Raw genomic sequence first — 14,999 nt, 5'->3', positions numbered from 1 at the left:
GATGATGATGATGATGATGATAATGATAGATTTGTCAGCTAAACCTTTTCACCACATCAGAGTTAACATTCCCTCCTTGAACAGTCACTCAGTGCTATTCACCGTCATTGATGAACAATGACAATAGAAATATAATATCTATTATCATTTGACTAAATCTCTTGTGTGTCCCCAAGCTATCTATTAAACAGATATGATCTAAATCTTAAAATCCATAACTGCTGTTGTTGGCAGGCTGATGCTATAGTGCACTATTCTGTCAGTATTATGTGGCGTATGCATCTATAGACTACTGTAATGTTTCACTAGAAATTGACCGTAGCAATGGCTGTCGAATACAAAACACTGAAACTTTCTTTAGTTGGGGAATTGAATCTTGCCCACAGTTAAAATTGGCATGAAAGCTGCAATAGTCAATTGGAAAAAAATTAAATAAAGTCTGCTTGTAAAACGTAAAATTTAGGTTGTACTTGCTCTCAGCCACATATCTTTTGCTTCACATCTTTCATGAACGCTGATGAAAAAGTGGGTTTAGAATGACAAAAGGGTGAGTAAATGATGACAGAAACTTTTTAGTGAACTTTAACTTTAATGATTTGTGGTCTTCAATAATAAATGCCTAAAAGTCACCATAAGCAAGACATATGCCCTCATTCAAGTGCCTTAGTTTCTTTACATCACTGTTAAATCATTTTCAACTGCAGGAAATTAGAAAGCGTAACACATTTTCATCGCTACCAGTATGTTTCCCTTCCCCGAGCACTGATCTGAGGCTGTACACTTTCATTCGGATGAAATAAATAACAGATCATAAAATATCAGTTAGGCCTATGCTATTGAATCTGACATCGGTTTCATTTCATCGGACCACAATGACTCTATTGATACAATAAGAGCATTAATGGCAGTTAGTCTCTCTCTCTCTCTCTCTCTCTCTCTCTCTGTGTGTGTGTGTGTGTGTGTGTGTGTGTGTGTGTGTGTGTGTGTGTGTGTGTGTGTGTCATATATCTTCATTTTGGTTTCCCTTCTGAGCGTGTGTTGCTGGAGCTGGAGACAGGAGAGAGAAAGAGCAATTTATTTTTACCTCAAGGCTCTTTCCCTTGGGCTGATTCTTTCATCTTGTGAAAGAGGCTAAATCCCTGTATCATTGTGCTTGAAAAGAGTAATCTATGACCTCCAATCGATGACCCTCAAAAGCATGCAGAATAAACTGCCTTTTACTGATTTACACTAAGTTAGAAACTGTAATCGAAGCATGTCTGAACATTTTATTATGTATTATAATATTCATTAGCTTTATACCATATAAAGATATTTAAACTCAATGGATGTCCGGAGCTATTGGCGGTCCTGCACGTGTGTTTGATTCATTAATTTGATGTATGAAACAACGCCGCCACCTGCAGTTTAGTTTGTGTCATTGCAGTCTGTGTAGCGCCCTCACTGTAAAATTGTTTCTGTTCAGATCATTGACATTTTGTCTCAGTCTGAAAGTTATTTTTATCATATTATAAAAGAAATCCATGCATGGTGAAAATATTACTGCCAGAACGTAATTATGTTACAAAATATGTTCCTCAGGATATATATATATATATATATATATATATATATATATATATATATATATATATATATATATATATATATATATAATATGTTAGATATTTAAATATAAAAATATATTTAGATATCAAATTTTTTTAAATATTTAATTTAAAAATGTGGTTTCTTGAAATAAAAAAGCTAATGTTTAATATGAGAAGTTTAATAGCTATTGAAATGTAATATGATTTAATGTGGCAGGCTATTACAAAGTTTTTATTTTATTTTAGTAGTAACCTAGAAATATAGCAGAATCTTAAACATTTATTTTGTTTCACATTTTTCAAATTATGTAATACAAGTATAAATTAATTTTTGAATCACAGATTATCATTGTGGTTTCTGCCCTTACGCTATAAAAAGGATTAAATCAAAACAGCCATGAGAGAAAAGCAGGGACTTTGTTTAAAGAGAACTATGTGAAATTCCTTGTTATTAGCGACACAGGTGGCCGTTAAGTGAATTGCAGCCAACAACTTATTGCTCGTGCACACGTCGTAATACTCCAATGTACACAAGAGAGACTGAACGTGATTCAAGGCCTTTTTTGTTCTTTGCTAGAAGGAACAAAATAAATTACATTTGCATAGGCCAGATAGACTACGTTTAACAAACATCCCGACGCCGTCCACGCTGCTTAGAGTGACATTTAGATGAATATGTACAAATGTGCTGCGCGTTTTCCTCTCAATAACAAAATAAACACACAACAAAAATGACAGCGGCGAGAAAGCATGTGATCATTGCGATGTGGAGATGTGTGCACCAGTTCTGCATTTCACCGGTTTAATTATGAAGTAGCCTATAGGCTAGGCTATAGTTGGGACTATATGACAATGTGAGAATGGTTTGAATTAATCCCTTTTCTTTGCATGCCACATTGACATTATAGTACAGAATGGCTCTTTTTCAGCGTTATCCATTTCATGTTTCTTTGAACGGAAGAGATCTCCGGAGCGCCGCTCGTACACGTCATATCCGTTTGATTTTCCCGGCAAAAACGTCCCAGCCGAGTACTTCATCGGTCTACGTACTTTCAAAGACAACCTAGGAAGTCGGGGAAGGTCTCGTTTTTTAAGTTTCGTTCACACGTTGGCAATAAAAAGCGATTAATGCATGAAAATTCAGGTACTTAGGGCAAATTAATGAGAAGTATATCGAGAAAATATGGAGGAAAAACTAAAAAAATAACTGAAAGAAACTACTTTGTTTAAAGTGTTTTCAACATAGCCTACCAGAGAGCCTGAAAAGAAGCCTGATCTAATAATGAAAACCAAATATAACCAGAATAAGGACAGAAACAGTAAAGGTGTGAGATTAAAAGGAAATTAAAATACCAATTTTAACTACAGAAGAAAAAATACACAAGAAAACTGAGAAAATAAATACCATATACTCTGTGTCCCCAACGGAAACAGACCAACATGTAACATCCAATTAATTTTTCCTCATAGAAATGCAAACAGACAGGTGTAATATTACTTGTTTATTAGCAGTCAGATCTAACCCGAATATGTTCTGTCGATTAGATAATAAAAACTGTAATTACGTTCAGTTTATCTGAAATATGACAGGTCCTTCACAAACACCCAGAATTGTATAAAAAAAATGGATGTTCCTCCAACACAAGGAAACATATCAACAAATGTAATTGTGCAACAGTTTAAGCTCTGTTGAAGAGTTGGGAAGCGCATTGGAAACGTGAGTCCAGAGCCTTTCTTGGAATGTTCAGCATATTTTCTTTTCCTTAAATTGAGAACCGCCATTATCATTTCAATATACGCACTTGTCATAATGCAAAATAAGGCCTGGTAACAGTGTTTCCATTAGCGAATCAGTTAAAGCTGCTAACCTTGTAGTCATTTACATAAATATGCCTCCATAAACACACAGATGGGGCTGTATTTTTAAATGTCATCATTTCACACATCAGCTACACATTATTTACAATCACCTGGGCCCATTTCATTCTGACTGGTGGACACACATTAATTTATCTTTGCAAATGCTCCCAAACTCTTCAAACAGGATGAGTTTACATGGTCAACAGACTCAAAAGGAGAAAAAAATAATCAAACAAACACTGCATTGATCACACATACTTCACATTCTGATGACATGAATACATCTCTTTTGAGGCGTGCTGGTAGAATAAGAAAATAACGTGAGATGATTGTGCTGTACAGAAGCTCTTGTGTGCGCTGATGTTTTACACATCAGTCCTCAGAGACCTACAACTAAATTACAGACTCAAGTCTCCACCACTCTTAAAGGCTTTTAGTGTCTGCTTTACAATCCATATTACAAATCAGAATTCATGACTACATTTAAAAGCATTAAGGTTGAATTTAGAATTTGAGGGAAATATGGGGGTCAATGGAAGAGGTTGTTCATTATGTGTAAAAATAATTCCTGACCATTTGATCTTTCATTCATTATGCTAATACCGTTAGTTCCTTGATGTTCCGCTATAGACCTTAGTCAGGTTAGACGTCATTTTTAATTTTTGACAGGAGTGAAAACGAGGCTGTGGACAGAATTCATTGTTTAACAACAGTCTGATTGTTCAGTTGACGAAACGTCTTTCTGAGAAAAACTTTCAGTAGACAAAAACTCCATAAAACAGTTTTAAAAGGTTGTGAAAATCATGTTCTCGAGGAGACAATGTTCCATTGTAAAGACATTATCCCTCACAGCCTCGTTTTCATCCGCATTGAATTCAATATGGCATCTATAGGGTCACAAAAACATGTTCGGGTCATATTTCACCCCATAATTAATTGGGAAAAACAAAGATAATATCACACCATAAAGAAAATAAAAGCATATTTTTTTTAGGCCATTGTGATGACTTTTTCACATCAGGAAAGAGAATGTTTTAATATGGTAATAAGTACTCATGAAAATTGTGTCAATCAATGTCAAAAACTATTTTCATAAAACATGCCTTATTTTCTTTATGCAAAATAATATTTCTTCCGTTTTCACTGTGAAACAACTTGCATGTTTCGGAAAGATACACACATCAAATCATTGACCATTTTTAGATACAGTAAGACAGCAAGAAATTCATTCAATAATGTCAGGATTATCAAAACCAGAGGTAGAATATGACGATCCATATCACACCATGTATTTTCCCTCGTTCTGATCCATTTTGTTCAGAAATGCAGAGTTTAAAGAACGGGCTGTTTACACTAACTGTTTCCAAAAAGTGACGACAACAAACCCTTTGACCCAGACCCAGACCGGCAGATAAACAGGGACTATTTTAAAAGCACTTATGGACTTAAAGGGATACTCCACTTTAAAATGAAAATTCTGTCAAACAGACAGTTTCTGGTCTCATTGACTTCCATAGTAGGAAAAAAATATATACTATGGAAGTCAATGAGACCAGAAACTGTCTGGTTACTGACATTCTTCTAAATATCTTCCTTTCTGTTCAGCAGAAGAAAGAAATTCATACAGGTTTGAAACAGCATGAGGGTGAGTATATGATGACAGAATTTTCATTTTAAAGTGGAGTATCCCTTTAATTTAAATGTGTTCCAATGCATTTTAGCCAAAAGGTCTTTCCCTTAAAACTGTCCAGTGTCTCATATGCATCATACCAGGGGCCACATTCCCTGACAGTCATTTTCCCTGTTATCATGTCTGATATGACTTATCATATTAACCATGCAAAAGAAAAGTTATGACAGGTCTGGAAAACATCTGTGGCTTTCGAGAAGCTTCCCTCTTCTTCTAAAATTGCACTTGATTCAGTTCTGTAATGAAAACGTTTGAAATAAGGCTGAACAAAAACATTCCTCACCCAGTTATACAAATGAAACGAATAAAAATAAATTATAGATGCATCTAATAATTAAAAACCGGGGCAAATTTACCCGAGGAACGCAAATCCTAATGAATCTGTGACCTAATGGTGTGAATCTCATGAAAACTGGCACGAACACGTCCAGGTCATTATTCATCCCAAACGGAATTATATTTTGCATAAAGAAAATTAAGCATTCTGTTAGATCCATAAAGATTTTTTTTTGCATTGTGACCACTGAGCATATTTCCAACCCAGTTCTCATTACCATAATGCAAAAAATAGCCACATTTATTTTAAATTGAGAAATATATATATATATATACACATCATGGCTGCATGTATTGTATCGACTCTCATTTATGCTGATTTAAAAGTTATAAATTCTTGTATTACATTATTTGTTATTGTAATAAAGATATCAGTCAATAATAATGAAAATATATATAATATTTTTGGGGATAAATTATGACAATTTTCATGATATTCACCCAATGACAGTACAAATCATATAAAGCATTTTCTGTTTCTTGTATTTTTTTCTCACACTGAGAATTATGAATTTCATTTTTTACATTAAGTTGAACTGACCGTCCGCAGTCATATCACACTGATTTTGAACGAGGCATTTGAAATCGCTGTGGTCTCACGGTCTCTTGCTGTAGACTATCTCTCTTGTTGGTCAGAGCTGGCTTTATGCCCCGCCTCCTCAGTGGGCGTGTCCAGTACTGGATTAACAAATCCCTCAAAGTCCTCGTCGCCATTATCGCCATGGTCGCCATTATCGCCATGGTCGCCACTGTCCTCGGGATGAGCGCTGACAAAGTCGTTCTCCCACTCCAGAGCGTTGGAGTCCTCAGAGGTGGAGGTGGGTCCGCTGTCCAGCTGTTTCCCGCCAGGACGAAGCGCCGCCCGTAAAATGTCCTCCTCCGTTTTGGAACGCTCCCATGCAGGACCCATTCGGTTCATTCCTGTGTAATGCCACATATTAATTAATTACAGTAAAGACACATGGATTAAGTCAACCCTATTTGCTCTGTTAATACAGGTCCCTGTACAAAATGTTATCATTCATCAAAATGTAAAAAGAAAGTAAGACTGCAATTACTGATGACTCGTTTCAGGCAGGTCAGAATTGGTTCTTTCTTTTGGGAGACAATAACTTTATTTGTTATGCACTTTGAAACTTTGCTGACCTTTAACATTCACAAACAGCTATATCACACACTGCATGAAGGAATATCCAAAAAAGCATACTAGAAGATCATACAGTGGTTGCTTGTTTGTTCGTGTTTGTTCACACTGCATTAACAGACACATATTTTGATTATTTTTGTATTTGTAAATGTTAAAATTCGCATTATCCAAGATCAATAAACACTCCAAAAGTTAAAACCTGGCTTGGAAGTGACATTTAAAAGCAAACGGTATCAAACTGCAAAACGGCAACATTTAAATTGGCATGTTGTGACTTGACTTCATAGATTGTAAAGTGCTCATAAATGATTTCTGAATGCAGGACGCAAATGTTATCGGTTCCGTGAAGTCACTCACCCTCCTCATCCTCCCACTCCAGGTCCAGTGAGGTGGCGTCAGTCTTACTGGTGAAGTCCCAGCTGCTCTCCGTGTTCGGCGTCACCACATTCGTCTCAGAGCTGAGTCCTTCACACACAGACACAGTCGATACAGATTTTAGCATTTAGAGATTAATACTTTTTTTCATTTAAATACATGTATTCTAATAGATTTTTTTAATTGAAATGAGTTAATGGGAACTCACGGTTGCTCCGAAATGCTTCAGATTGAGCCTTCACACTCTGCAGGTACACCTCGAACTCTCCATCCGACGCTTTGCTGGGGAAACACACACACACACACACACACACACACACACACACACACACACACACACACACACACACACACACACACACACACACACACACACACACACACACACACACACACACACACACACACACACACACACACACACACACACACACACACACACACACACACACACACACACACACACACACACACACACACACACACACACACACACACACAGTTGCCTCATCTGTCTGCAAAATGTGCGCACAGAAAGCCACCTATTATATTTAATAGTGCGTGATACTGAACAGTTCTCTAACGCGTCTTTTCGCACTTGAACGGACAAATACACAAAGTCGAAATATTCTCGTAAACACAGTTGGTTACGTCTTAAGTGAATGTAAACAGTTGACAAAGAAAACGCATGATAGTATATTGGATCCGTGCAGCTCTTAAAGTGACGGCAGTCTAATATTCTTGCTGCCGTCTCTATAATAACGTTAATCAAACAACTAAAGAAAGAAAATTCACTCAGTTCTTGACTGAATAAATTTAACTATATTTGTAATGTATATTTTATTTATAAAGAGCTGTGTTATTTAACATTTGATGGCGGTTTCTGTACCTGAATACCTGAAAATGTTAAAACACTGTCATGTTTATTTCAAACATATCTATGTTCAGGTGTATTTATTTGTGTGATTGCTAATTTGTTTATTTGTTGTTTTTTAGTTAGTGTGTTCACTCGTCTTTAATAATGCTTGAAATCTATATTAGTTAAGCTAGTTGTTTTTGCTATGGTATTTTTAAACCATAGGCAAAAGTTCTTGTGTAAGTGTTCTTTAGCCTGTTGATTTTTGTTCTTGGTATTCAGCTCCAATGAAATGTTTTGCAATAAGACTAAGAAAAATTGATTGAAAGACTTGATTGAAATTAGGAATCAGAATTGTTAAATTCAAATGATACCCAACCCTACTCCTGACAATATATTTCAAAAAAAAGAAAACACCACTAGCACAATTTAATGAAGGGATACCCAAATGTTTTTTTTCGTTTTTTTTAGCTGAACCCCTTCAACTTAATGGTTTCTTAAAGTTCTCCCTGATATTTTAATATTTCAATAATTTAACAACATTCACACTTCTCTGGTGATGGCTAATGGTCACATGACATGAAGGTAAACAACTGAAATATTTAATCTTTTCAGTAAAGGTTTTAATTGTTTTTATTATATATATTTTTTTCTTTTAATTTTATATTTTTCACATTTAATGGCTCAAAAATAGGAAGATATTTCTATAGAAGTCTAGCTTAATTTGTTTCCACATGCTACTTGGTTTGCTATTTTGTGTCTAACGCAATGACACTCATACATTTGTAAGTGTAACCTAAGTGTTCGAAAACTTTTTTGGGATCACTGAATACCATTTGCATTAATTTCAGGGCAGATTGAACTTACGGTTTGTGCCGAGGGTCATTGCTCTCTGATTCTGACCTGGGTTTGGTCCTCTGTGGCTGCTGCTTTCCCTGAAAACAGAACATTTTAAGAATGACGACTGACTCACTTCCACTAATATTTCACCAAGTGCTATGGTATCGCTCACATTTTCAAAAACATGGCTAAAATTATTTCTAACTGTTAGTGCCAAAGTTTGGTGCCCTACTGGGAAACACAGCATATGTAATATTAGCAGATGGTCAAACACACAAATAATGGTAGAAAGGAAAATTAGAGAAAATAAAAATGAACAGAAGACATGAGGGCAAATTAAAAAGACAAATGCTAATAAAAACAGGAGGAAATGAGAGACATGTGGTTTAGGATAGTTAGTTTTAGGTGGAGAAGGTTTTCTTGGAAGCAGATCGATTTTGTTTTTATCAGCATTAAGTGCTGAGTTTATTCACAAGACGTTGATCGATATTTGATGCTGGACCAACATTAAGAGCCTTCAATCCTGTTTATAAGTCCTTGATCTCGGCTATTTATTGTGCATCACAATCTATAAATGTTATTGAATAATTTCAACAAATATATGACAGACAATGCATAACTTACAAACTCAAGCAATTTTTTTTTCCTGTTCAAATCAGAATTTTTACTTATAAATTAGAACTGAAGGCATGTCAAATGAGAAGGGTGTGGCTGAAGGTAAGTGGGCGGGGTTAAGAGAAGGGCTGGGCGTGCTCAGTGCGAACGCCTCACCTCCTTTAGCTTTCGTTCCTTAGCGAGCCGCGCTGCCTCGCGCTGGGCTGCAAAAGCAGCCTCCTCTTCTAGCCTTAACTTCTCCTCTTCTGCCACTAACTGGGCAAAAATCACAACAGGAAGGGAAGGTTAACTAAACTCAGAAATAAAAGCAGGGGTGAAAACCAAAGCAATGGAAAACAACAAATGAAACCATAAACTCAATGTAAGCTCTAACTTAAAGGCAACAACTTTTGACCTTGACCATTAAAATGATTTAACAGTGATCTTGTTTAGACTATAAACAAGTTTCTTGTTCTTGTCTGGTCTTATTGTGAACGTTTCATCAGGGCACATGATGATGATGGAGGTACGGATGTGACCTCCCGTACCTCTGCCTTCAGCTTTTTGTCGATCAGCGCCTGTTGGTCTGAGATGGCAGTGTAGCGTTGCTCTTTCAAGTGGCTGATCTCCTCCTCGCTGATGGGTCTGGACCAATGACAGAAGAGAGAGCAGAGTTCAAAGTCTCCCTCAGCCAATCAAAATCTGTGTGACCTCATGCCATGTGATGCACTGATCTGAGAGGAATGTGACTCATTACAGTCCTCCTAACTTGGTCTTGACGGTCTGGTCAATTTTACAGCCTAAACCAGGGGTGTCAAACTCAGTTCCTGGAGGGCCACAGCCCTGCAGAGTTTAGCTTCAACCCTAATTAAACACACCTGATCAGCTAATCAAGTCCTTCAGGCTTATTTGAAAACTGCAGGTGTGTGTGTGTGTTGAAGCAGGGTTGGAACAAAACTCTGTAGGGCTGTGGCCCTCCAGGAACTGAGTTTGACACCTGTGGCCTAAACCAAGAGCCAACCATGTAGATAGGAAAAGACAGTTTGACCATCAGCGATCATCTATATAGTTTCTTTAAGTGACTTTTAGAGACAGACAAATATGAAATCAATATATTAGAAATCGGTCTTGCACTTTTTGTGCACAATATCCATCATAATATCCATAAACAGTTTAAAATGCTCACACTGATGCAACAAAATTGATGTCACTGTCTTAAAATCAAAGTCTTGAAATTGCATTACACCGTGTCCTATCCACATATGATATGTATCTTTTCCTTGTTAATCAGACTTATTGCCCTAATCAGCAGCATTGGCGACACGCGACAGAAAATAATTTTACGTTTTTTATTTCTGCGACCGTCGTGGCTGGAAAAACATACAAAGTATGATGATGGTAATCTCACTAATTATGTGCTTTATTTAATAGTTAAAATCATTTCATGTGAGTTTGAATATCATTTTGTGTGACCTTTATAGCCAAACTGAAAAAGACAATGGATAATTCACCTCAGATCTTGAAAATAAATGCAAGGAAACAAGAACTGTTGCTCTATAGTACATACCGCTTTACTTGAGTGTACTGTATGTATCCAGGTAAATAAAGGTAAAATCCAAAAGAGTCCAGATTAAATAATACCATACCTGGGGCAGCTTTGCGAGCTCTCACCCTGGAAAAGAAGGCAAAAGTGTTGACGTCTAAGCAAAGGAGGAATATTATAAGAAGTTGAGTGTGTCTGTAAGTGTGTCCTCACCTCATCGCTCTCCACGAGGTTCTCAAACTGTAACAGAACGCATGGATGTCACTCAAACTGCACAGCAATGAGAATGTATTTATATTTTTCATTTTAAATAAATGATGATGACTGTACCTCAATGGTATAGTGTTCCCCAGCTGTGGTACTTTTGAAGTACTTAGACCTATTGGCAAAAAAAACAAAAACAATTCACATTATGGGGTCAGGCTGGTTTTATGTGAGGTAACATTCACTTCCTCCTGACAGAGCATATTAAAATATTTTATATATAAAATGATTTAAGTAACAGCATTGTCCAATATCATCACTTGCGGTTAAAAAAAGATTCCGAGATTCTATTCTGTAAAACAGCAAATGTAGACTTCTCAAAATAGTAATAATCTATCAAAGACTTAACAGACAACATATAATAAAAAAAAAATAGTGAGTATAAAACATGCCTGGTGTACTAGTTTAGATCCAACAAATAAATTCAGATATAGATAAATTACACACAATGGCGAAAGGCCCAAAGCTGATGTCCTCCTAGGGCGGATTCACAAGAGGACTCTGGGCGGGGTCCTGAGATCAGACCTCAACTAATGCGGAAACTAGAGTAGCGTTGATGAGTCCGAGTCATTCAAGCGAGTCGGTTCCATCGGAGAACAGATTCGAATCATTGCTTAAAAGTGTGAAACAGAAATGTGTCATTCAACGCGGCGCATTTTTATTTTTTATTTTTTATGTATCCATTAAATATTATAATTAAATAATTCCACCCCTATTCAAAATATAAATAACATATGTAAACAACTATTGTCCGGAACAGTTAAGTGAATTACAACCTCGATGCGAATCGGTTCACGTGAATCATTTAAAAAGAACGTTTCGTTCGCGAAATGAACATTGCTAATGGGATTGATATCAGCTGCTTTCAACCTAAACTCTGCGTATTTAATGTAACAGTTAAGCTGCATTGATATCTATCAGAACATTCATTTAAAAAGATCCAGAGATGTTCCACTGCTCACCGGCTATACGAGTGTTCAATGCAATGCACCTGACAACAGGCGAGTCATGCTGCCAAAGATAACAGCTGGTGCAACTTCATATGAAATAACAAGCCCATGAAAAACTCACCCTCCTCCTCTTTGTATCCTGTTTGCTTCCCTTCTAAAGAGCCCAAAACATTGAGCCCAGCAGTTCCCCATGGCATACACGGATCAGGTGTATGTATCAGCTAACGTTACTCTTCCATTCCTGATCCGTATCCTGCTTCTTTACACATTGCTCCGGCTACGAGGAATGTATTCTGCATGACTCGTGTTAGCGCGCGTGCACGCGGCCGGTTCGCACAGGTGAGTCACCTGCGGACACTTCGCTCGCGCAGCGACATCATTCATCGCCCATGGGTGGTATTCTCTGATCTGGCCTAAAAGCCGCTTTTGTTTCTTCTTCCTGACAACTCATACATGTGATTAATGTTTAAACTACGGCAAGTCGCGAGGCTCAAACACTGCAATGACGTTTCAGAGACACTGGGGGTCGACAGAGATCATCCATAACTAAAATTACCATGGTAACCACAGTTTCCACTAAAAATAGTTATGCTAGTGGAGGTGGTGATAGTAATTTAAAACTATAATAAAGTATAACCAGTAATATTTGAAAATAAACCAAATCAGCATATTAGAATGATTACTGAAGGATCATGTGACACTGAAGACTGGAGTATTGATGCTGAAAATTCAGCTTTGGTCACAGGAATAAATTAAAATTTAAAATATATTCAAATTGAAAACAGTTCTTTAAATTGTAATAATGTTTCGCAATATTACTATTTTTACTGCGTTTTTGGTTGAACAAATGTGAGCAGAAAAGTAATAACTGCAAACTGCTAATATTATTACAATTTAAATATATAATTCTAAATTAAAATTAATATAATTTGTCATACTCTAAACTAAACAATGTACATAACTTGTCCCTAGCACATTTTGTTCATATAGTGATGCTTGCCTTACCCCCAAACTATGGTATTATTGCAGAAGCTTTTTGGTATTTACATTTTTTCAAAACTCTTTGGATATCAGACACCTACATATGGAGGATCATCTGTGTCTCCTCTGACTCAGAAACGATGGGGTCTCGTGTATTACTTCATCAAAACCAAGACCCTGCTGTTTTTTTTAAGGTCAAGGAGGATTAAAATCATATTAGGCAACGTACTTTGACGCTTGATTTCAGGGAGCGCAAATTGCTCCTAACAGCAGGTAAAGCCACGCAGCCAGATTGCACGCCAGGTACGGCGACACCATCTTTACGGGCCGTCGGTCTGAAACCTTCACGTATGATTACGTTTATATACGCATGAATGTACAGATAAAGCCACACATACACCTGCTCCTATCAGCAGGCCAGTGGGGCTCTTAATGAAAAGTAGATAATACCTGTAGACAGAAGACCGCTGTACTCGTGACACAGGTGGGACGACTGTTGTGATCCAAATGCTTGGCAAAGGTGCTGGAAAAACAGTGTCAGTTTTAAGGATGTTTGTCAAGGTGGCCGTCATTACCCATGGTTATTTACCGTGAAGGTCAAAGGGAAAGTTCACCCAAAAATAAAAACTCTGTCATTATTTACTCACTCTCATGTCGTTTCAAAGCCGTAAGACTTTCGTTCATCTTCAGAACACAAATGAAGATCTTTTTGATGAAATCTGAGAGCTTTCTGTCCCTCCATAGGCCTATGTCACACTTCCTGCTTCCGGAACGCGGAGTAGGGATTCAGAACTTCCGGTCAACAGTATTTCTCCATAAGGATTTAGATTATCAGCCATAATGTCTAAACCATCCGAGGTAGACTGACCACGAGCTATGAGGTTGTGAAACGAAGGTTTTTGCTCCTGTAGAAGCTATAAGTTCGTATGAAATCAACCTTGTTTTAAGAAAAACATGTTTTATCCGCGATCTTATGAAAAAAAAAACTACACTACCCACAATCCTAAGCGTAGCAGCAACGTCTGCTGATTGGTCCAACTCGCTGTTACCATAGAAACGTTTACCTTACTGGCGAACGGCCCACCGCTGTTGTTGTAGTGCACCGGGTTGCCCTGTGTCAGGACGTAGACAGCCATTCCTCAGCTTTCACGCTTTTCCACTTGAGAGTTTTCATTTACCATCCGAACCACATCGTCATATGTGACTTCAGGCAGGTTGCGGAGAGATTTGGTCCAGCGGTATCTATCGGACTCCGCCATTGTAAAAAGCTAACCGGAAGAGCCGTATCCCTACTAAAAGACGTACTTCCGGTCTTCAATTTTTTCGTGACATAGGCCTATTGACAGTTACTCAACTGCTATTTGACACTGCAAAATCGCAAGAGATCATAAAGAGATCGCACAACTAATCCATATCAATTGAGCAGTTTTGTCAAAATTTCCTGAAGAGACACGATTGCTTAAATGTAGACTTTTATTCACATATAAACATTCATCAACCAATGAGGTTCATTATCATGTTACGCAGCACGTTTGAGCTTCTTAAGAACCAATGAGGTTCATTCTCATGTTACGCAGCACGTTTGAGCTACTTAAGAACCAATGAGGTTCATTCTCGTGTTACGCAGCACGTTTGAGCTTCTGCAGGAACCAATGAGATTCATTCTCGTGTTACGCAGCACGTTTGAGCTTCTCAAGAACCAATGAGGTTCATTCTCATGTTACACAGCACGTTTGAGCTTCAAAAACCAATGAGGTTTAGGGTACATAAAATAAGGGTAAGTAATTAATGACAGAATTGTCATTTTTGGGTGAACTATCCCTTTAACCTCTGAACACATAAAATGACTCATTGATTTCTGTCGTATAGAGCTAATGCTCTCCATATGGAAGCGTGTTTTTGTTAAATTCTTCACAGACACAAACTAAATGTGTCTGCAGGCATTAGAGCATGTGGTACATTCTGCAGTTGATG

General features: G+C 37.3%; 1 protein-coding gene across 1 annotated transcript; it reads right to left on the bottom strand.

Annotated features, from left to right (window-relative positions):
* Nucleotides 1–3,078: 3,078 nt before the first annotated feature.
* On the bottom strand, nucleotides 3,079–12,499 carry ap1ar (adaptor related protein complex 1 associated regulatory protein). Its single transcript, XM_082177534.1, has 10 exons — nucleotides 12,166–12,499; nucleotides 11,161–11,209; nucleotides 11,044–11,070; nucleotides 10,934–10,959; nucleotides 9,836–9,932; nucleotides 9,465–9,563; nucleotides 8,721–8,788; nucleotides 7,206–7,279; nucleotides 6,980–7,087; nucleotides 3,079–6,396 (listed from the first exon to the last, which is right to left on the bottom strand). The coding sequence occupies exons 1-10, from the start codon at nucleotides 12,234–12,236 to the stop codon at nucleotides 6,092–6,094; spliced, it is 924 nt and encodes a 307-aa protein (XP_082033660.1). The 5' UTR covers nucleotides 12,237–12,499; the 3' UTR covers nucleotides 3,079–6,091.
* Between the last annotated feature and the right edge of the window lie 2,500 nt (nucleotides 12,500–14,999).

This window comes from Leuciscus leuciscus, assembly GCF_965113295.1.
Source record: "Leuciscus leuciscus genome assembly, chromosome: 8".
Lineage (NCBI taxonomy): Eukaryota > Metazoa > Chordata > Actinopteri > Cypriniformes > Leuciscidae > Leuciscus > Leuciscus leuciscus.
Note: the sequence above shows the minus strand (reverse complement) of the source record. Positions and strands in the feature narration are given on the sequence as shown.